Source organism: Dipodomys merriami, unplaced genomic scaffold, assembly GCF_024711535.1.
Source record: "Dipodomys merriami isolate MVZ:Mamm:240054 unplaced genomic scaffold, mDipMer1.0.p SCAF_7, whole genome shotgun sequence".
NCBI lineage: Eukaryota > Metazoa > Chordata > Mammalia > Rodentia > Heteromyidae > Dipodomys > Dipodomys merriami.
In genome coordinates, this window is record NW_027206290.1 from 61716490 (window position 1) to 61738589 (window position 22100).

At 47.8% G+C, this 22100-nt stretch overlaps 1 protein-coding gene across 2 annotated transcripts in view; it reads left to right on the forward strand.

Annotated features, from left to right (window-relative positions):
* Positions 1–8606: 8606 nt before the first annotated feature.
* Jag1 (jagged canonical Notch ligand 1) overlaps positions 8607–22100 on the forward strand; it is a 37357-nt gene continuing 23863 nt past the window's right edge. Inside the window, exons 1-3 of one of the 2 annotated variants that reach the window (XM_070006742.1) lie at positions 8607–9169; positions 9624–9929; positions 18590–18641. In XM_070006742.1, coding sequence (XP_069862843.1) covers positions 9089–9169; positions 9624–9929; positions 18590–18641 — 439 coding nt within the window. In that variant the 5' untranslated portion in view covers positions 8607–9088. The remainder of the gene's footprint in view (positions 9170–9623; positions 9930–18589; positions 18642–22100) is intronic. The other variant, XM_070006741.1, reaches the window with a different exon arrangement.

Genomic DNA, 22100 nt, shown 5'->3' on the forward strand with positions numbered 1-22100 from the left:
ATGACAGTTGTATAACACCATACCCAACTTCTCTGATCAGTCTATCCTTGAACCAAGATCCTCCAGATCTTAGTTTCCCAAGTAGCTAGGATTATAGGCCTGAGCCCCCTGCCAGTGCCCCACACTTAAGAGACTTTTTTAAGGAAAGCCTGCAAATAATTTTTAAAGATAATCTGGAGCAGATGCATGATTATTCCCTTAATAATGCAACTTTAATTTGCACTTTAGCTTGTTTTCTCCAGTTGAGGCTGCTGAGTTCAGTTTGATTAGGCTAGGTGTAGCTCTCAAAACTTTACTAGTAGCAATCATCATTCAATGATCAGTGGAGACTGTGTCCGCTATTTTATTACCACTAGAGTGCTGCATAACAAAGTAGCTCTAAACTTAACTTAAAAAAAACACCTAGCCACTTTTCATAAGTCTATTTTGGCTGGCAAGTCTTGCTTATTTGGACCTCCATGGACTGAGACTAAAGCTGACCAGTTAGGAATGGTATCATCTGGGGCTATTCAAGCCAAAAGATCATTTGATAACTTCTACCTATCATTAGGCTCTGTATTCAACATGTTCTAAATCAGAGCTTACTGTAAATACAAATCCCCTGAGGGGCTTGTGAAATTATAAATTCTGAGTCAGATGTTCTGGTAAAAAGGGCCTGAGATGTTTAAATGTTTTCCAAGCATCCAAGTAAGGGAAGCACTGCCAGTCAAAATTCAAGAACTAGCATATAAGGATAAGATCAACTCTTATTTTGAGTTGATTTCTTTGTGGCAGTCATTTGGAAAATACGTCTGTCTTTGAGACCTCAATCCAGAAAGCAGATGGGCCAGTGCAGAGATGGTGCCTTTGTAATTCAGATTTGCCCTTGTTATCACCTTTATCTACAAAGCTGGCTCCTAGACTTTCTTTGTTTTTATGGACCCAAATTATGTACCCTGTCTATTTATTCCATCATGGCTTCATAACAATGAGCTTCTTATGGGATCACCTAGCTCAGGCTCTCATCTAGGACAGAGAATCTCCAATTCCTCTGCTGTGGCCCATGGTCCAGAGTAGCCTCAGTATGAGCCTCATTGACAAAGACTCACTGTCTCCAAGGGAACCTGTTATGCTGAGGACACAAAATTCATCCTTCCATGAGTCAAAATCAAATTCCTTGTAATCAGCATCTACTGAGCCTAACCTGCCATTCACAGCAATTCAAACCAGCTTCCTTTATTCAAGTCAGTCTTTCCAACATTACAGATAATTGTTATGCCTTCTTTCTTCTTTTCTCCGATTAGAGATGCCGCTGCAGTCCTGCAATTAAGGTCTTTAGTTTTAGACCTTACGCTATCTTTTTTCTGGGTGTGGACTGGTTTGGTCAATATTACTCTTAAAGTTAGTATTCACTCTATGCCCCTCGGCCCTAATTAAAAGCAGGATCTCAAAGAGATATTTATATATTATAAAATGCACAACTCAAATGTGCAAGAAGAAATGAATAAGCAAATATGTAATATAATTCAGCCTTATAATGTATTAGTATCATTTTTTCAGTGCTGGGATCCAGTCCAAGGCCTTGTACATGACATTTACCAATAAGCTACATCCACAGAAAAAGAATTCTGACACATTATGGATGAACCTTTAAACCATTCAAACACTATATGAAGCCATTTATACAAGCTACCTAGAGTAGATAAATTCAGAAAAAGAAAGAATGGTGATTACCAGGTACACAGGGAAAGTGGGAGAAGAAAAGGGAATGATTTAATGGGAAGAATTCAGTTTTGCAGATAGAAAAGTTCTAGCTATTGCTGTAGAACAACTGAATGTATTGAATACTACAAAACTTAAAAAATGGTTAAGTATGGTAACTTTTGTTATGTGTACCTTACCATAAAAAGGCAAAAGTAGTGCTGAGAGCTGAAAAGAGCTATCCAGATGTGTTAAGGCCAGTGTAAAATATACAGTGATTAGGAGTTTCCCTTGATTGTCAAGCTCTTACATTTCTAGTAATGCAGCCTCAAAGTACCAGCTCAACCCTTCTTTGCAGCAAATTGCAAGATTAAAGCATGTTACCTATGTGGTCCAGTAAAAGGCCTCCAAGTTCCTCTTTACATAAATTTCTGTCATACTAACTTCTAATAGTATAATTCACTTCTCCATTTCCCCCCTGAATTTTAAAGAAGTTATCACTTCAGTCTATAGAATCATTTTTTGGAAGTTGAATTTTCTCCTTTATGGTCATTTTATATTTTCTATGCATTAGCTTCACTTTTCAAGAAAAGAGAGAGAATTGCTCTGGAATACATATTCAATAATGCTTTTTTATTTTTTTAAATGGATTTGGTGGTGTGCTGGTGGCTCATGCCTACACCCTAGCTACTCAGGAGACTGAGCGTGGGTTGAAGGCAGCATGATCAGGAAAATCTGTGAGACTCTTATCTCCAATAAACTACCAAAAAGCTGGAAGTGGAATTGTGGCTCAAGTGGTAAAGTGTTAGCCTTGAGCAAGAGAAACTCAGGGACAGCCCCAGGCCCCAAGTTCAAGCTCCAGTACTGTCGCATGCATGCATACACACAACCTGTGTTTTAGTAAATCTATAGCATCTAAAGATCTAGATGTTTATATTGTGCTAGTAGCCCTATGCTCAAGCTAATTTCCTCTTCCTTTTCTTCCTCCTCCTTTTTTCTTATTGAGAAACTGGGGATTAAACTCCCAGCCTTATGGTTGCTCTACTCTAACTCCTGAAACTCCTGAACTGTGTCTGCCTCCATCTCCTACTGCCCCAGCTTTCAAGCTAACATTTCTTTATTTAACTGACCCTACCACTCTTAAAAAACAATAACAAAACAATGATTTATCTTCCAAATTAACAACTAAGCATACATGTTTAATCGCCTACTTTTGATATTCTTTGTAACTCTAGCTTAGAGGAAGTGATCGGTAAAGAAAGCACTGGCTTGAGAACAGAAGTGTCAAACACAGACCGAGTTATATAATTCATTGAAGACTATTGACCCAACTGTAAGATACTGTGACTTGAAGCCCTTGTTGCTTTCCGACCATTGGCAGTTGTAATCATCTTTCTTTGACACTGAGATTGACATAGGTTTTGAAATATTCTCAGATAACTCAGTATATTAAGCTTGCCTTTTCTGAAGTTCCAACTTTTTTTTTCTTGTTTTTTTAGATCTAGGAGCAGATTTGGCTCTGAGTTTGTTTGGAAAAGGTGAGTACAAGCCAGATGGAAAGGTGCTTACAGAGTGCCCTGTATTATGATTATGGTAGCTCCCAAATGTTCTCTGTTTCTAAAAGTGTAATTTCTGATGCATCTTGGGAGATTTGGGAGATGCTCAGTCACAGTTTGCAATCATAGAAATTATTACTTAAATAGGTCAACCGTACAAAGAGTGGTTGGTTTTGTTTCCATAATGCTGGTATTTCAGAATTTCTATGGGTCAAGTCATTCAGGGGCCATCCATAGACAACTCCCTATGTGAACACCACGGAAGGGAGGGTGGGGGAGTCAGTCAGTTATTTCTTTCTTTATTCTTTTCTTTCTTTTTTTAAAAAAACACAGAAGCTGTGTTCTAAGCTTTGACTATTTTATTTTATTTATTTTTGGATGCTGGGACTGGGACTTAAACTCAGGGCCCAGGTGCTGTCCCTTAGCTTTTTTTGCTCAAGGCTAGAGCTTTACAACTTGAGCCACAGACCCACTTTGGGAATTTTTGCTGGTTTTATTGGAGAAAAGAGTCTCAGGGACTTTCCTGACTGGCTTCGAACTGTGATCCTCAGATCTTAGTCTCCTGAATAGCTAAGATTACAGGCATCAGCCACCATATCTGGCTAATTGCCAGTGTTTTTGAGAATGTTAACCTGACTACTTATACTCAGGTTTGTTTGTTTTGGAAGAAAAAATAATTTTTGTAAGTGGGACTCTTCCCCCACCTTCAGCTCCAAAATTACAAAGGGTCACAAAGAATATGGTGATCTTGACTCAAAGAATAAAATGAGGATACTGGTTTCATAGTTCCTGTATTTTGTATCTTGGGGTTTTGATGACTTTCTGTGATTGATTTGTTGTAGGAAATGTGAACATACAATACTATTCACTCTGATAGTGCCCAGAGGGGGGGAAAAAAACTGGGGCAGGACTGGCAAATTTATAAGTATCTGAGCACAAGACAAAACCAAAACAATGTTTAAGATGAGATTACAGAAGATTACACTTGATAAAGCAAAAATCTCTAAGGTTTGGTTTCTACAAAAAAATTAATTCAAATGTCTTTTATGTGTAAAGTGAAACTCTGAAAAAATATGGCTGGATGTGGCCAGGTTATATGGGTGCTGTGGGAGCTATAACTTTAATCTGATTTGTAATGTCTAATTTGTAGTCCATAGGTGGGTTTTTATTTTCCATGCAGAACTTCTCGTAATGTGGAAAAAATGAGGAAAATCCACAGAGAAGGATGTATATTCACATACTGTACTTGCTTGAGTAACTGGCTATGGAGAATTTATGGGACTATGGGCCAAGTACCCATGGTGGTAACCAGTTAAGGGAAAGAAGAGCTTGCAAGACATATAAGTATCTATTGGTCTAGTGAGAAGGGTAAATATCCATTGGGATAGTGAGAAAGAACCAGAAGATATAGTAGGGCTTTTGTCATGTGAACCACTCTACAAAGAAGGAAAAGTATGGAAGATTTTAAGGGATAATTTACATAGCTCTTATTAGAAGGAAAGAATTAAAAAGAAAACAAAACCCATGTTCTTTTTGTTCACTACCTTCATATAGACATTACCAGTCCTTACAGCTATATCCTTTAGGGTATTTAAGTCCAATGTTCGGGTATTGTTTGCTACATACCTGCCTCCTGCACAGTGCCTGGCATACCAAATAACATAGTAGACATTTCAAACACAAAGAAACTGATGTACCTCCTAGTCAATCTCTATCCTCCTGCCCACCCACAAAATCACTTTTTTTAGGGGGGGTAAGAGGGGTGTCAGTCATAGGCTGGAACTCAGGGCCTAGGCAGTATCCTTGAGCTCCTTTGCTCAAGGATAGCACTCTACCACTTTCACAGCATCACTTCTGGTTTCCTGATGGTTAATTGGAGATAAGAGTCTCGAAGACTTTCCTGCACAGGCTGGCTTTGAACCATGATCCTCAGATCTCAGCATCCTGAGTAGCTAGGATTACAGGCATGAGCCACTGGCTGCTGGCCACTGTTTTGTTTTGTTTTTGACCATACAGTTGCTTTGCCTATTTTAGAAATTCATCTAAATTGATTCATTCAGTTAGCATTGATGATCAGCTTATTTCCCTTATGTATTTTTTTTAGATTATCCATATTGCCACATACGAAGTTACCTCTCAAAATATACTGATTAGCTTAAAAAAAATCCTTGATTTACCAAGGATTTTAGTCAATTACATGTTTCGAAATATAGCCATTACAGTTTGAATGGTATTAAGCTCTTGGGGATTTAAGGCTACTGTTCTGTTGATGACTCAATAGAGATGGGTCAAGTTTTCTTTTTTTTTGGGGGGGGGGAAATATTGAGGCACTGTCTTTTAAATTTAAAAGGAGAAAGAGATCCAAGGTCAGTTGTGATTACAGCCATGTGCAACAGGCCTGACAGTAAGTAGATACAAGCCTCACCCTGTCTCTCAGCTGTAGATGTGATGCCTACCTGGTGTTTTTTTACAGCCATCCTCCCCTCCCCCGGAACATCTACTTACAATTAAAAGGCAGGCTATAGTTGTTAAGGGCGGGGGGGAATACCTGTATTTATTTCAGCAGCAGTTCCCCATTTTCCAGGGAGGGAGGCTGAGAACTTGCTTTAGGGAAGTAGAGAATAGCTTTTATTTATGCTGGTGCCCCAAATGTGACTGGCGTCTTGGGGAGTCCCGATTCACTGGAAGAGCTCCAACTGAAAAATTTTAGAAAGAATCCCCTGTAGAACACAACTGTCTTCCCTCAAAATGGATTCCCAAGCTTAAACAGGATGAGAGGCTCTATGCTAGTTGATGTGAAAATTCTGTGTTCATTTTTTTTTACTTGATGTTCTTGTGAATGCTCATCAGGACGTTTTTAACTCTTTAGAAATCGACATTTTCTTTTCTGTTAAATAAATGGGCTAAACTCACCCATGTGTTAGAGCTAATTTTGATTTATACACAGCCTGGATTGTTACCCGTAGGTACCTGCAGTTTCGGGTAGCTCTCTGAGGCTAATCTAGATGGCTGGATAATGGAAACTACTTCCAGAAGGGAATGGGGGAACGGAACATGGGCCAATAAGTAGAGAATTTAAGTTTGTAGATATTAGGAATTTCAAGACCACATCAACGTCCACGGATTGTGCTGTTGTTTTAGCACCTTCCTTTTGCTTTAAAGTCACTACTGGGCCTTCTCCAATGGCCCACACCTGTAATCTCAGCATTCTGGAGGCGTAGGCAAGAGAAACTCCAACCCAGCCAGGGAAAAGGAAGGACAGGAAGCTCAATTTCCAAAACAAAATACAAAACCAAAGAGCTAGGGCAAGAACCTTCACCTAACAAAGGCAAGACCCTGGGATTATCCCTAGTACTGCAAAGAAAAAAAATTTACTAAGCCCCTAATAAGGAGGATGGGCAAGGGTCGAGCCAAGAAGGGGTTGAACAGGAAGTGTACATGTTGTGTGTGTGTGTGGGGGGGTGTTTATGGAAACTTGGATGATAAAAGTCTACTCAGGATTACTGTTAATAACTGGATGTTTGTACTGAGGCTGACTGGGGGCTGTGGGGAGACTCTGGTCACATTAGGAAATACCCAGGTGGCTGCTGGCCTAAGCTAGCCACTAACATGACTCGTTATAAACCTGTTCTGCTCTTGGCTATATTCTCCAATGTGTTTTCTCTGGAATGATTATCAACCCGGGCCTGTTGCCGTAAGAAACAAATAAACAGCCTTTCTTGGGCTGTTAAAAATGCCAAGATTGTTCACAAAACAAACAAAAGACCCATCCTAGGTAGCTGTCAACCAATGATGAGATCAGTTAGCTGCCTTATTTCCCCCATCAGAATCCTATCTAGGAAAACACCGTCCACGTCAAGCCTGTCATCAGATGTAATCAGAAGATTACCACAAATACCTGCTGTGGGATGCGGTCTTAGGCTGGACCCGGCCACCCCCAGCCCCCCTCTCCCGGGCCCCCGTCCTGTTCCCCCTTTGATCCATTGCAGTTCTTCAGGCCCCACAGGGTGGTAGGGCTTGGAGCCCTCAGCGGGCCACTCCACAGGCACGCTTATTCTGCAGGACACAACCAACATCGGGGCTAAAACTTTGCCCACCCTGGAATGCCACTCTTTCGGGGGGAGGAGGGGGGTTCCCCTGGAACACCGCGGCTAACCCGCTTAGGAGAGGGGCTGGCAGAGGCTTCCGCCCGCCCGCCCGCCGGCCCGAGCGCTTTCCTTTGACCTTGATGATGACCAGGAGTGTCGCGGTTAATTTCGAGGCCCGCCTCAAGGTGGAAAATGGCAAGGCTTTCCCAGGCCACCCCCAGACAAGCTGGGTTCCGCTGCAGGCCCTGGCAGCGGCGAGGTCCTTTCCAGACCCACCTCCTACCACCCAGCGAGCGGCTCGGAGGCCGCCTACAGGTGCCGGCCCGGCACTGCGACCCGGGCGCAGGGGCGGCGTCTCAGCCCACCAGCATCTCCCTCGTCTCCCGCGCCCGGAGCGCAGCCCTGGCGCGCCCGCCGCCCGCTGCTCCCGGCGCGGTTTGGAAAGGAAGCTGGGAGCCCGGGGAGGCTCCACACACACTTCAATTTGGGAGGAGGAGGTGGCGGGCGGCCGAGGCTTTCCCTCGAAGCTGCGGCAAGCCTGGCTCCGGGAAAAGTTTTTTCCAAAGTTCCCAGCAGCGTCTGCCCAGGTCGCCTCCGCCGGGCGAGCCGACGGCGACGGCGCGAACGCCAGCCCCGCCGCCGCCGCCGCCGCCTCTGCCGCCGCCAGCGCCGCGCTCTGGGGCGGCTCGCGCGCTCCCCAGCTCCCGGGCCGTGCTCCCGGCGGGCAGGCCGGCCCTCCTCCGGGGGCGAAAGCCGCAGCTGACGCAGGCAGCTCGGAAGGCGGAAGCCGCCCCGCTCCGACCGCTCCGCCAGCGCCGTGGCGCCTACTGCGCCGAGGGCCCCGCACTAGCGGGGCAAAGGCGCCCGAGGGGGCGGACACCACCCGAGGCACCCCGGGCGTCCCCGAGCCGCAGCCCCTTCCAAATCCCTCCCTGCGCACTCTTCTTTTCTGCCTAGTCTGAAGTCCCGAGGGCCGGCGTCTGTGTGTGTGTGTGTGTGTGTGTGTGTGTGTGTGTGTGTGTGTGTGTGTGTGTGTGTTGGGGGGGGGACGAGCAGGACGTTCACATCACCCAATGCATTCCGGAGCCAACCCCCCCACCCCCGACAACCCCTTCCAAGTTTCTCCCCGTACTCCCCTCCCCGTCAGCAGCGAGAAGAGGGGCGGGGCACTGCACCGCCACGCCCCCTCATGAATATTAATAAGCGCGCATGCGCCTTGTCCGGCGTGCTGGGTAGAGGTGGCCAGCCCCAGCCGCGGCTCCCAGACGGGCTCTCCGGGTCCCTCTCTGAGAGCCAGGCGGGCACGCGTCATTGTGTTACCTGCAGCCGGCCGGCGAGCTAGGCTCAGGTTTTTTTTTTTTTTGTTTTAAATCTCCCCCTCCTTCCCCCGCTTTCCATGCAGCTGATCTGAAAAGGAATAAAAGGCTGCGCATAATCATAATAATAAAGGAAGGGGAGCGCGAGAGAAGGAAAGAAAGCCGGGAGGTGGAAAAGGAGGGGGCAGCGCCTCAAAAGAAGCGATCAGAATAATAAAAGGAGGCCGGGCTTTTTGCCTTCTGGAACGGGCCGCTCTTGAAAGGGCTTTTTGAAAAGTGGTGTTGTTTTCCAGTCGTGCATGCTCCAATCGGCGGTGTATATCAGAGCCGGGACGCGTCGGCCGCCGGGGCAGCGGCGACGGCAGCACCGGCGCGAGGACCAGCGCGAGCAGCAGCAGCGGCGGCGGCGGCGGCGGCGGCCCGAGTGCCCGCGGCGCGCGGCGCAGCGATGCGGTCCCCACGGACGCGCGGCCGGCCCGGGCGCCCCCTGAGCCTCCTGCTCGCCCTCCTCTGTGCCCTGCGAGCCAAGGTAGGATCCTGCAGGGTCCGGGCCTCCCTCCCGCCCCCTCCCCACCCCGGCGGCCCTCTCCCTTTCCCCCGGCGGCGCCCTGCACGCGGGCGGTTGGGCGCCAAGCAGCGGGCTCCGGAGCCCTGGGGCGCCCGGCCTGTGCGCCCGACGGGCTGCACCTGGGCTGGAGAGCACCGGTTCCCACTTGGGGATTTCTGGAGGCTGCGTTCTTGGTTTATTTTCGAGGCCAGTCGTTGGCCCCCCCCCCACGCCCGTATTTATGCGTTTTTATCTCTCCGACTCACGTCGAGTCCTCGAACCGAGAGTTTCAAAACTGAATTTTTACTCGGTGCCGAAAGCCTCGTGAGGACGGGGAGGGAGGCGGAAGGGGGAGGGAAGTCTTCACTTTTCACCCTCGGAGCCAACTTTCTCCCGCGCTGCGCTGACCTCCCCCCCCCCTTCCTCGGCCCGGCAGGTGTGCGGGGCGTCGGGGCAATTCGAATTGGAGATCCTGTCCATGCAGAACGTGAATGGAGAACTGCAGAACGGAAACTGCTGCGGTGGCTCCCGGAACCCTGGGGACCGCAAATGCACCCGCGACGAGTGTGACACGTACTTCAAAGTGTGCCTCAAGGAGTATCAGTCCCGCGTCACGGCCGGGGGCCCCTGCAGCTTCGGCTCGGGGTCCACGCCTGTCATCGGGGGCAACACCTTCAACCTCAAGGCCAGCCGCGGCCACGACCGCAATCGCATCGTGCTGCCCTTCAGTTTTGCCTGGCCGGTAAGTGACCCGACTCCGCGAGGGAGGCCCGGGCAGGAGCGTGAGGCTCGCACCCCTACCTTCCCCCCCCACTTGCTCTCCCCCTTGTTTGGAGGATTTAAAGTGGCCTTGCCACTCGGTTCCACCGTGGGGGCGTTCTTATGGAGGTGGGCAGATCAAACTCTAGTGAGACGTTGGGAGTAAGACCGGGCCGGGCGGGTCCCATCCTCACTGCTGTTTGTTTAATGCGTAAAAGTGTGTGTGTGTGTGTGTGTGTGTGTGTGTGTTGGGGTGTGTGTGTGTGTGTGTGTGTGTTGGGGGGGTCCCCAGAGAGGCTGGTGAGGGATGGCTCCTAAGGAGGCCGGTTTAAACTTGCAACTTGGAAACACCCGTACTCATGACCCCCCTCCCCCCACCTAAGAGGTCATTGTAGGTGATCTCTTGGCTTAATTAATTAAACCTGGTGCTCGGCGGTGGCGGGCGATTCCGCGCAGTTCTGGCCTGCAAAAGCCGTCCAAGTTGGCACCCTCCCCTTCTTTCCCGTGGACGGCCAGCCCAGCGGGCGGGTGCGTCCTTCCTGGAGGGTGTGGGGGAGCCGGCTTCCCGGAGGCTCCCCGGGAGATTTTTTGGTCTACCCAAGGGCGCTCTCCCAGTTGGGCCCAAAGATCAGGGGCGGCCGCCTGCGACCAGACGCGGGGGTGGGGTAGCGATGGGGGGGGGGGTTGTCTCCGCGCCGAGGCTAAAGACCCGGGCACCCCTGCCCCCTGCCGGCCCCTGCCGGCCTCTGCGCCCGCCTCCGCCCCCGCGCCCTGCAGCCCTGTGGCCTCACTTCCAGCGGTTCCCGAGCCCGAGCTCTTGAACAGCTGTGTTTGCAAACTTCCCCGGGAAGGGCGGCCGCACACACTCCCCGTCCGGCGGGCACCCGCCCCCCCCCCACCTCCCGCAAACCTCTTCAGGGGCTATGCCAAGGTTTGGAAGGGACGGGCCCGCTGGAGATAGTGCTTTTGGGTGCAAGTGCAGGGACCCTTCTCCCCTCCTCCAAGGCCTCTTGGAGCAGCTCGAGGTCTGGGCCCAGCTGGCAGACGCGGTAGCAAGCAGGGCCCTTGCAACATTCCAAAATGGGTGGAAGGAAGATGGGTGCGATTGCAGAAAGAGGAGGAAAGGGAAATGTTGGGGGTGTGCCCGCTGCCCAGGAGGTGTGACTCACTGCCAGGATTGGGACTTGGCTCAGCCTGTACTCTCTGGGGTGAGAGGGGGGAGCTCCCGAGCCCTGTGGTTTGCTTTCCACCACGTGCTCCGGTGGGGTGCGCTCTGCTGCCTCCTATCCGCCAGCCCAGGCTGTGATTCCCAGCTGCAGGAGGGGAGGGCGAGTGTGTCTGGCGAGGTCTGGGTGTGAGGTGTGGGGTCTACCGTTGGTTTCAGGAGTTGGTATTGTAAAGCGTCCTCTGCTTTAAGACAGTTAGACAAAGACATGCTATTAAATGGTCTTCTTTTAAAAACTATGTGAAGTTCTCCCGAAAACTTCTTGAGAGGCTGTTTCTGTTGCGCTAATTCACTTTTACAGTGTTTGTCCCGTTTGTTAATCCCCTATTAGGGAGAACACGAAGCTAAAGAGGCCGGCCACCTTTAAATCTGGCTGGGCCCAAGCTGATGGGCCAATACTGGCTGCCCTTGAACTGTGTTTGGAGTTGAGGAAGGGGCCCGCAGGTGGTTCCACCCTCCCAAGGAGCAGTCTGAGCCCCTTGCTTTTCACAAGACCATAAAAGGAATCTTATTAGTGATGTGGAAAAGCAGCAGGCCTGGCCAAGGTTTATTTAGGAGAGTAGGGTCAGAGGATGGTTTGTGTGAAAACAGAGGCCTCCTCCAAAGGCTGGCTGTGGAAAACTGACCTAGAAGGTGTGTCAGTCTGCTTTTGACATTTGGCAGAGTCCTCCCTGGAGAAGTAGCGGAAATGGTGTGAGAGGGCAGGGGAGGAGATGGATTTGCTAGGACTCTTCTGTGCCTTCAGGCCCCATGGGTCACAAGCTATGAAATAGACTCCCAGCGTTTCTAGCATGGGGTGGGGAGTGGAGGGGGGGATGTGAGGGCAACATTGAGAATGTGGTTCTTTTGAAGTTGGGCCAAATGTGTGTATCACTCATAAACAAGTCTCCACCCTGCTGCCCCCAAAAGGCCTCCTGTGAAACATAAGCTTTATTTCCCAAGAGAAATTGGAGTTTAGGTGTATTGTTTGAGTTTATTTTCCTGAATGTGGTTAGAGAAACACTACAGTCTGTAACTTTGATGAATGACCCCAGGGTGAATGTAAACTTCAGTGAAGGCCCTCAGCTGAGCAAGTGTTGAAGTTCAGTGGCACAGGTTCATTTACCTGGGCTATTAACCTAACTATCTTAAAAGACTGGTTTCTGGGTCTAGAGGTATGGCTGGGTGGCAGAGTGTTTGTCTCACATGCACAATGCCCTAGCAAAAAAAAGGGAAATGGATTTCCTTGGATTGGTAATGCTCAGTGCGGTATAGAACTGAAGGGGTAAGAAGAGGATATATGGTTTTCAGAACAAAACTGGAGCTTTCCCTTGGTCTTCCAGCTATGAATTGTGTCCTAAAGTTGTTGACATGCCAAGAACAGTGGTTGAGGAGCAAGGATAGGTCAGTTGGAGAATGTGGTGGAATTCATATCTTTTATTTGGCATGATGACCCCAATCAAGCAAGGGAGAGGAGGAGGAAATGATTTGAAATACAATCCACATTCCACTGTGCATGTGGGAAGCTCTGTAGAGGTAGGCCTGCCTGCCATATATCATGTGGAATTACATTCCACTTAGTGTCCACTGCTCTAGCCCTAGTTTTGTAGCTTTTCACCAGTGGCTTATAATTGCTCTACCATCTCTGACACAAGGGGACTTGACTTGAAGCAACAACTAGCCTGATTTATGTTCCTCAAATGGGAGCCCGAGTTAGAAATCATTATAAGGAGTAATTGGGCTTAACAAGAGGATTTGGGAATAACCAAATGGTTGACTTTCACCTTCCACAGTTTAGTGCCTTCTTATTAAAAATGTTCGTGTAATTACCACTCCTTTTTGGAAATCTTAAGCACCCACTGGGATACCTTTGGTAGCCCTCAGATGGAATGAATCTGGAGACACTTTGGGGGAAACATTTGAAGGATCTGGCTTCATATTTAACCACCACTGACCCCATTCAAAAGCTTGCTTAGGTCAACTTAATTATTTCTGGAAAATCCAATGAGATGTTGATTCTTACATACCAGAGGGATGCCAGCCATGGCCCCTTTCCCACTTAATGGTCTAACTGACCAGTTGGCAGGGGGTTGAATAATTGGCCACCACGGCGTTAATCACAGAATGTGATTGATCAGTCTTTGCCTTTGCCTCATCTTTCCTATAATAGAACACAAGGAAGGTAGAGGGATGTGATTCACTTCTGAGCGGGCTCCTTTGTGCAGTTTGTATTTGTGCCTACTTAGTTAGCATGTATACCAACAGTGCACATGTGTTCCTGCTCTGTCCAAGCGTATTTTCAGTGTGTGGATAAAATCTCTTTTGCTGTAAGTAATCTACCTCAAACTAAAGGGATGGAATGACCTGTCTGTTGGAAAAGCCACTTTTCCTTTCCTAGGGGAAAGTGGAGCTGTACTGCTTTTGAAAGAGCAGTTCTTAAGGGGCTGCTGCTCATGTGGAATTCCAGGTACTTGGTTTCTAATATTTTTTCTTCTCTTGCAGGTGTTACCTTCTCTGTGTTTTCTTCCTCCTTGTTGTCTTGTTTCTTAGCAACTTATTCAAACTTGCAGTACTTGCATGAGTTTGCAACCCACCACCAGCTCCACACCCATAATTCTGCAGGGACTAAAAACATTTGTAGAAAACGGTGAAGCATTTGCCTAGAGACTATTGGATTTGAGTGGGTAGAGGAGGAGAGGCTGCATCAACTTATTAAGCCTGGAACTTCCCAGAACACCAGCAAATCTGAAGGCTGTCTAGAATCTTTACATCAAGTAGTTGTATCTTTAGGGACTTCTTGGTTAGAAGGCATGTGGGAAGTTGAGAACGGAGAGATTTGTTCATGAAATAATAAGGTCAATAAGGAGGCTTCATGTTCCCGATCTAAAAAGAGGAATGCAAGCAGAGGCCTTGGCAGCCAACGGTGCCATTGTAGAAGGGCCAAAATTTATCCTAATGTCAGGTTTTTAAGATTAGCTACGACATAAGAATGCATAATCTCTGGACATAGTTAGCTTCCTAATCCGTGAAGGCAAGAATTCCTGAGAACTTTCCTTTCGTAAACTTTTGTAGGCCTTCCCGATTGCCCTGTCCCAAAAGCTAGTCTCCAGCCTGCATAAAGGAAGGGTCACTTGGCTCCAGCTTTTAAATATACTTAAAAAAATATCAGAACACAGTAACTATTTCTTCCAAATGTTGGAAGCTAATGTCAGAAGGTGTGAAAAGTGTAATTCCTAGATGGATAGTAGAAATGGATGGAGAGATCCTGGGTTCAGAAATGTGTCATCTTTGCTGAGTGACCACGTTGTGGCTTCTGGCTAGTTTCTGAATACTGTGTGGACCACTGGAAAGCCCATAGTTAGTATTTTTTTTTAATAGTGTCAGTGACATCTCTCATTTGGTGCAGTGCATGTACAAGGCAAGGAAGAAATTGCCCAGAGTGGTTCCTAATAGTTAGGAGGGGTCAGTGAATAGGCAAGCATTGAGAGTCTTCTACTAGCACAGCACAGTTTTTAATGCACTTTTGGTAAATAAGTAGAAAGGCTTCTTGTTCGGGCTTGCTCTGTGTGAACCCAGACCGTTGTGCTTGGCTGGCTTCTCAGTATTCTATCTATTAACCTTGCCACCCTTTTGTAACTGGTGCATTTAATTATCAGTGGGATGCCTTTCAAACAGGTAAGGGTAATGATGGGAAAGGGGTAGGGGCCTCTCACTGAGAGTCTCAAATCTGGATATGAGCTCTGGGGCCACTTGGTGAGCCTTTGAGGTGGGCTTTGATGAGAAAATCACCCTTTGTAACCAGATCGGACTCTATTGACATGTCAAGCTTTGCAGACTCATTGCTTTCCGAGACTGGAGCCCCAGCTTGCATGCAATAGGGTAGTTGTCTTTGGCTCCCTCACCTTGCCAAAACCATATGAGATGCGAATTGTGTGTGCTAGCGTGTGTAAGTGTGCCCACACACGGACTTCCTGAAAACCTTTTTTTGTTTAATATGTTTTGTGACTGGAATATTTTATACTCTGGCCACCCAGACATGGGGAAGGACAATAGAGTTGGCCGAATTGACTGAAATGAGGATTACAGAGAAGAATGGGGCCTCTCCAAAAATACTGCTAATACAGGACAAGCGACAGGAAGCAACAGTTGAGTCAGCAGAGCACAGGGCCCCTGACAGACCTGGGGCAGACCGGCTGTGACAATGGCCATGTTGGCACGCGGGGCATTCCCAGGATATGTGTGTGCCTCTGGCGGGCCTGCCTGTCGCAGCGGCCTGGGGTTTTGGACGCCGCACGCGTGCCGTTTGGATGGCGGTTTGTTTGTGTCCGTCAGCTTGGCAGGAGGGAAGGCAGCCGCTTCTCAGGGCTTGGTTTGGCTGCCACTGTTGCCAGGAAAAGGAAGCTCCCAGCTGCCAACACAATTACCTTTGTTTCTTACATCCCCCCTTCTTAATGTGGCAATTAAGTGCTTACTGCTCTGCCCAGTGCCAAGGTAACCACCATGGAGTGGGGCAGGATGCAGAACACAATATCTTACAAGAGCAATCTGAGCATGGAAGGCAGGAGGAGGTGCTGGTGACCAGGTCTTGTGGGGTAGGCCCTAGTAGCCCTTAGAGGCCCTTGGCATGCCTTGAGGACTTTGATGCCAAGACTTTTCCTTTAGGTAACATTGCATGGAAATCTTCCCCAAAGCAATTGTGAAAGCTGACCAGTCCTTTTCAATGCTGCATGAGAATGGGAACCAGCTGCTCTGTTGCCAGATGTCCTTGGGCTTGGAGCTGGGCAGGGGCAGAAATGACTCACACTGCAAATCCCGACCAACCGAGGAGGATCTATTAACTACCCACCCATCCCTTCTGCATTGCCCAGGACTATTGTTCTGGGTAGAACTGAGAAAAAGATGAAATCCAGTGACTCTTTCTAAAGGTCTTAGTTTCATCGTATTTGCTTTTCCTTTTCTTGTCTGTTGACATGAGTTTAAGATTGAACATACTTGCCCTTCTAAGCCCTCCTAAGGTGGGGGGTGGGAGGTGGGAGTGGGGGGAGGTGGCGTTTAGATTCTGCTTTGGGATCTGGTTTGAAGCAGCCAGTTGGGTGTGACTCCATCTTAGGGGATTGCTGATGTAGCTTGGCACCTGCTTTGATGGCATGGGGTGCACCTGGTCTGGAATCTCAAGAGTCTGGATGTATATTCAGGGATGTACAGAGGTCAGGCGTGGGCCTGGGAAAAATTAAAGTTCCCTAGCAATTAACAATCATTGCTAAATTATCTTGATTGTTGATCTATAGTGTGGGGATGGAGTGGGAGGTCAGAATGCCTCTTAATAGGAGCCTTGAAGGGAATCCTTTTCTCTGAAGGCTGGGTACCCATGTCCCGGGAGACCTGGAACCCTCATCTCTGAAACAAGGGAGAAGCACAGTCCAGGTTTCCTTGCTGTTACTGCAAACTTCCTCCTCCTCCCCTCACACTTCTGAGAAGGAGAAGGAAGGCACTGGTGGGAAATCACGACACTAAACCCCTAGAACAACTGTGGGTACCATTCTGACTTCTCCTCAGGCTGAGGTGGTGTTGGTCAGCAACTTCTGTGTCGAGGAGGAGCCTGACAGACTGCTTGGTCTTCCAAGTTCTTGTGCAAGAACTAAGGATGCCTTCCACTTTGAGTATTAAGCAGAGTTCATATAGCCATGGCAGCTCAGTCCTGGGGCACCTTTGCTTGCAGAAGTGTTTGTGGGTATTATGTGCTTAGCGCTTGTGCAAGTCTGTCAAAACTCTCGGTATCAATGCATTTAATCAGAGGATTAATTACAGCAATATTGTTGAAGTGGAGGATGTGGGCCTCAACGTGACCAGCAAATGAAGGGCTTAATTATACAGAATCAGCCACACATCTGGCCTCGTTTCGTTTTGGCTCCCCCCTCCTATCAGTAGAGAAATATAATTTCTTGTTGCTCTTTAGGACGAGTCCTGTAATTTGTAGGAAGTCCTAGGAAACTTAAAGAGGCTGTAAATAAGGTGTAACTTTCACTAATAAAACATTAACGACAACAACAATGCATTTGGACTTGTGACCACTAAAAGGAGAGGGCTGGGTATGTGCCCCGGCTTGCCCAGTTTTGCTTGCTTTTTGTGAGCATTTTCCCACAGTTATCAGTGAACGAAATGGAATCCTGCTCTGCTTTGAGTATGAAACATATTTCGGCTGAATTCCAAGTCCGGGCCTATCACAAGATATTTTTCTAGTGAGAGACAACCTGCTGTGTCACTGAGAGCAATGAGCTTGCTTTGATTTATGAATGAAAGTTTTTTTCACTTTTTTTTTGGTCTTTACCTTATTGCTTCCTTCTCTTCACAGACAGCAGTGGGCTGCTAGGATCACAATGTTAGGTTAATCAGTCCATGTCATGATTTCCAGGGCTTGAGTTTATGACAGTGGCCATGCTCGGCTGTAGATATGTATTCATGTTTGTTTTTTGTTCCTCTCTACCTGTTGTGGGTGCATTTCATTGAAACCCTGGCGTCTGGGACACTCCCAGACACATTGCACGTTGCAAACCAATATCAGAGTAAAAGCAGGCAATGACTAATAGATTAGGAGGGGGAGCTGGTGTGGAATTCTGAGATGATCCTGGGAAATTGAAAAAAGTGGCTCAGTATAATAGCTGGCTTCTGTCCAGAATCCAGAGAATTTCTTTATTGGTCTCTGATTTTTCCGGGAATGTTAGATCCTATTGACAGATAAGTTCATCAATAAATACAACCCATGGGTGTGCGGTGATCTTGGTATTTTCTTACTCAGTATGTCCCCCCCACCCCCAACCCCACCACCAAGTTAGGACGCCTTCTTTGTCTCAGAGCCTCTTTGCACCTACCCCCTCCTGCTTCCTAGAGTTACCTGATACTTGTGGGAGCTGGGATGGTCTCACACAGACAGGGCTTTCAAAAAGGTTCTGAAAAGGAAAAGGGGGCCTCCCTGGGGACCGTCCTACCAGGGCCCAAAGTGTAACCTTAGCAATACCCCCTTGGTACAAATACCTGGGTAGGTTAGAATAAATTCTTTGTGTGGGTTTTTTTTTTCCTTCTCATGCACTGGCATTGGGGTCTGGAAAGTTTTGGAAAACTGTAGCAGTGTGTTCCTATTATAGGGTGGTAGCATCTCCCTTTCAGAGCTTTGGACTGCCTGCAAGCAGGTGACCCTAGTGGACCCCTGCCAGGTGAAAGGAGTCATTTGTTAGCCTGGGGAGAATACTGAAGAGGAGAGGGGGGGATGATCTGATTTAGACACCCAACACCTCTATGTGTTGGCCAATAAGATTTTCATTTAGCTTTAATAGTTTGGTTTGATGGGGTAGGGTGGAGCATGCAGGGAAGCCAAGAGAATCCCACATTAGACAGCTGACCTCTCCTTCTGAATCACTAACGTTTGCTTATCTGTCTTGCAGAGGTCCTACACTTTGCTTGTGGAGGCGTGGGATTCCAGTAATGACACTGTTCGTAAGTATCATGTCAGTAGACTCTACTGTAAATGTGTGTTGGAAGTGGGTGTCTGGCAGGCCTGTGAGGGCTGGACCTGTTTCAGTGCTTAGGAAAACTTCTACCTCTCCCCCTCCCCCCCGCCCCTCCACCATCTATTCCACCCCCACAGGTCTACCTCTCCCCCTCCCCTCCCCTCCCCCCCACCATCTATTCCACCCCCACAGGGAGTGAACCTATCTGTAGAAGTTGCTCCTGAACTTCCCCCAGAACTTTTAGCTTGGAATATTAAGTAGCCAGAACAGACTCCCAGTTAACTCAGTCCCTGAATAAGGGACCTAGATTATCTCTGGATAGAGATCTTAATGGTTTTACAACTTTAAAACCATGTAGACTGCAAAAGGATCAAAGTAGTGACTTTTTAAAAGTCCATTTAAACTTTAAGTGAGCATTTAATCTCTCATCAGAAAGATAAAGCCATAAAGGTGGCACTGGGCTCTAAAGAGGGACCTTGAATTTCACTTGGTGGGCAGGTGAGCTTCAAGCCGGTCTGAGTTTCCCACACTGCACACCACAAACCTTCCATTGAAGCTGAATTTCAGAGCCCCACAGCCATGACCTGCCTTGTCCCCTTTCTGAAAGATGGCTCTGTTTTCAGGACAGGTTGCTTTTCAGGCCTCTGAAGGGGGTGAGTCTGGGTGGGAGAGGCCATACAGGTGCACTTGGGAATGGCGGTGGTCTGCCATATGCAGTGGTCTTCTTTGATCACAACATGTTTTCCCAGAAAGGGTCAATTCCCCTCCCCCCCACTTTTTTGCCAGCTGAGTCTGGGTTGTTGTCATTGGAATACTTGATTCACACAGAAATCTCTTGGTCTGTGCGTGAGCAAGAGTGGATCTCACTTCTCATCTCTCCCCTCCCTCACCCTCCTCCTTGGAATGTCTCATGCTTTTGCGTCTCCATCTCATCCTTTCAAGAGTTTTCATTTCTAATAGATTTTTTTTTTCTTTTTACTGACTGGGGGGTGGGAGGGAGAAGGAGTAAGGGCCCCGCCCCCCTCAGGCTCACTGAAATCTGGATATATACTTGGTAGGCAGCTTCTAGCATGGCTGGGTCATAGAGCCCTGGCTTGTGCCACAAGCTCCTCATTTTGGGGCATTCTCTTGCTTTGGCAAATTCCTGCAGGGAACATGTGGAAGTCTGGAGCCTTAGCGGAAGTCAAAGGGAGCTTTTGTCCCACTGTGGGAAGTGTTTTATGTGGGGTATAGCATGAGATTTTGTGCCAGTCTTGGAGTGCCTGATCCAGTCAGGGCCATGGATACCTGTTCATTTTGCCCCGCTACAAGCACTGAGGACTCTGTGAACATTATGTCACTGTGACCTGTTGACAATGCTAACCAAACATTGGGGAGATGGGAACAGAGGAGAAATGGGCTCTTCCAATAATCAGGTTGCATGCATGCTATTCTTGGTGTTGCATCAGCTGACAGAGTATTCTTGAGGCTGATTCTGGCTGAACCCAGGGGCTTTAGGGATGTGTGAGAGAATCTGTGACCCCAGCACTGGAGAACTTCTTCGGAGTCTTTTCTCCCTGAAACTCGGGGAGCTGCACTCCTGGGGATCTCACAGCCCATCTGCAGCTGCCCGTGGTGGTCTGCCTTTCTGAGCAGCAGCCCTATCGGGGAGCTTGAAGGTCACCTAACGATCTGACTGAAGAACAAAAAGAAACTCCTGAGTGATGAGCTTGTAGCTTTCTCTCTTGCTGGAGGTGGGATAGGGTAGGGGGATGGGATGGGATGGGATAGGATGGGAACAATGCTTTCAGACCCATTGGGAGAGGCGCAGAGTCACTGGCTGCCATTGCAGGTGACTGAAACTCACTTTCTGAACCCGGGGTTTGGTGGGAAGAGTTGATCCACTGTACTATCCAACTTCTTGGTGATACGTCCAAAGTATGTCAAGTTCAGCATAGTCACCAAACAAGCGCAAGATCATCCCTAGGGATGACTAGTCTCCCTTCTGAGGCCCTTCCTGGATGATGAGTACCTAGTGCCATAATCCATATTAGCATCGACATCTGTGCCACCTCCATGCTCTGAAAACTTCGCCTCTTCACTGGAGCCTAGCAGCCTCTCATTATATCCCTGGACCACATCTCTGTGCATGCCTGAACTCCTGCGGCAGCCATCAGCTGGTCCTTTCATACTGGTATGCAGTCCACCTCTAATGCTTTATTCATTCTTCTACCTTCCTGGTCTTTTAGAAGCATAACATTTGACAAGTCACTTTTAGTGCTAAAAGCCAGTCACTTTAGCTCTTGAGCCAGATATTTATGTGGCTTGTAAGGCTTTGCGTATAGCCCAGCCTTCTCTCCTACTAGTTTGGTCCTACATACCATGTGGTCACCCATCATATCTGTATTAGTCATTTCCCACCCATTTCCATCCTCAAGTGCATTACCTTTCTCCTGCCTCAGGATCTTTGCATGTACTGTTTGTTCTGCCTGGGAAGTTTGACATCTTGTTTTCTTTAGCCTCCTCTAAATAGAAGGCATTGTTGAGGCCCAAAGGAGTTAGCTTCCTCTTGGTGTACAAGTAACTTATAAACATTCTGGCTTGGGGTATAAATTTAAGGCAGATCCTTGAATTTTGGAGCAGAATTTCATCCTAAAGCAGCTCTGTAATCAACCCTTATGAACAGAGAATGGTCCAAACAAAGCTCAGGTGCTTCAGGATCCAGTTTGTTTGTTTTTTCTTTCCCTACCAGGACAAATGTTTTTGGTTTACAGTAATGCTTGATGGATGCATAAACGTATACAGATATACAAGGTTTTTCCTTCTAGCTTAGCTTTGCCAGATTGGGGTGGTCCCCTCCTCCTCATGTAAGACCACCCCAGGGTCCCATGATACATCTCTAGGCAGATGATGATTGCCGGCATCACCCCAGGTGTGCCCCTTGGTACCTCTACATCCCAAGCTAAGGGGGAGCACGAATTGGGTGGCAGTGTAGAAGAAGCAAGCAACCATCTCATTCTGTAAAAGACAGATGCCAGAGAGCAAGTCATAGAAGTCAGAGGCTGAGGCAGGTGCAGATCTGAGAGGTTGTGTGCAGCCCAGTGAGCTTTATGGAGGAAGATTCTGAAGCCATCACACCTGCAGAGCATTTCCTGGCAGTAGGTAGACATCACACTGAATTACTGGGTTTCTTGGATCACTTTGCCCCTTAGGATTGCTCCGGGTGCTGGTCTGAATTGTTTGTTGTCGATACCAGCCTGGGGAGAAGCTGGGTGCCTTTGAGGCATGGCTAATGTGTTTAAATGATTCTTTTATTAAGATTTCCTGACCATGTGATAGTCCACTCTACTTCCTAACTGAACCAGCAGAGCAAACATGCAGTTAATCGAGGGACATATTTGTCATTCTTTGGTCTGTGTTTATTTGCCAAAACCAAACCAAACCAACCCTAAAAGCAAAGTGTTAC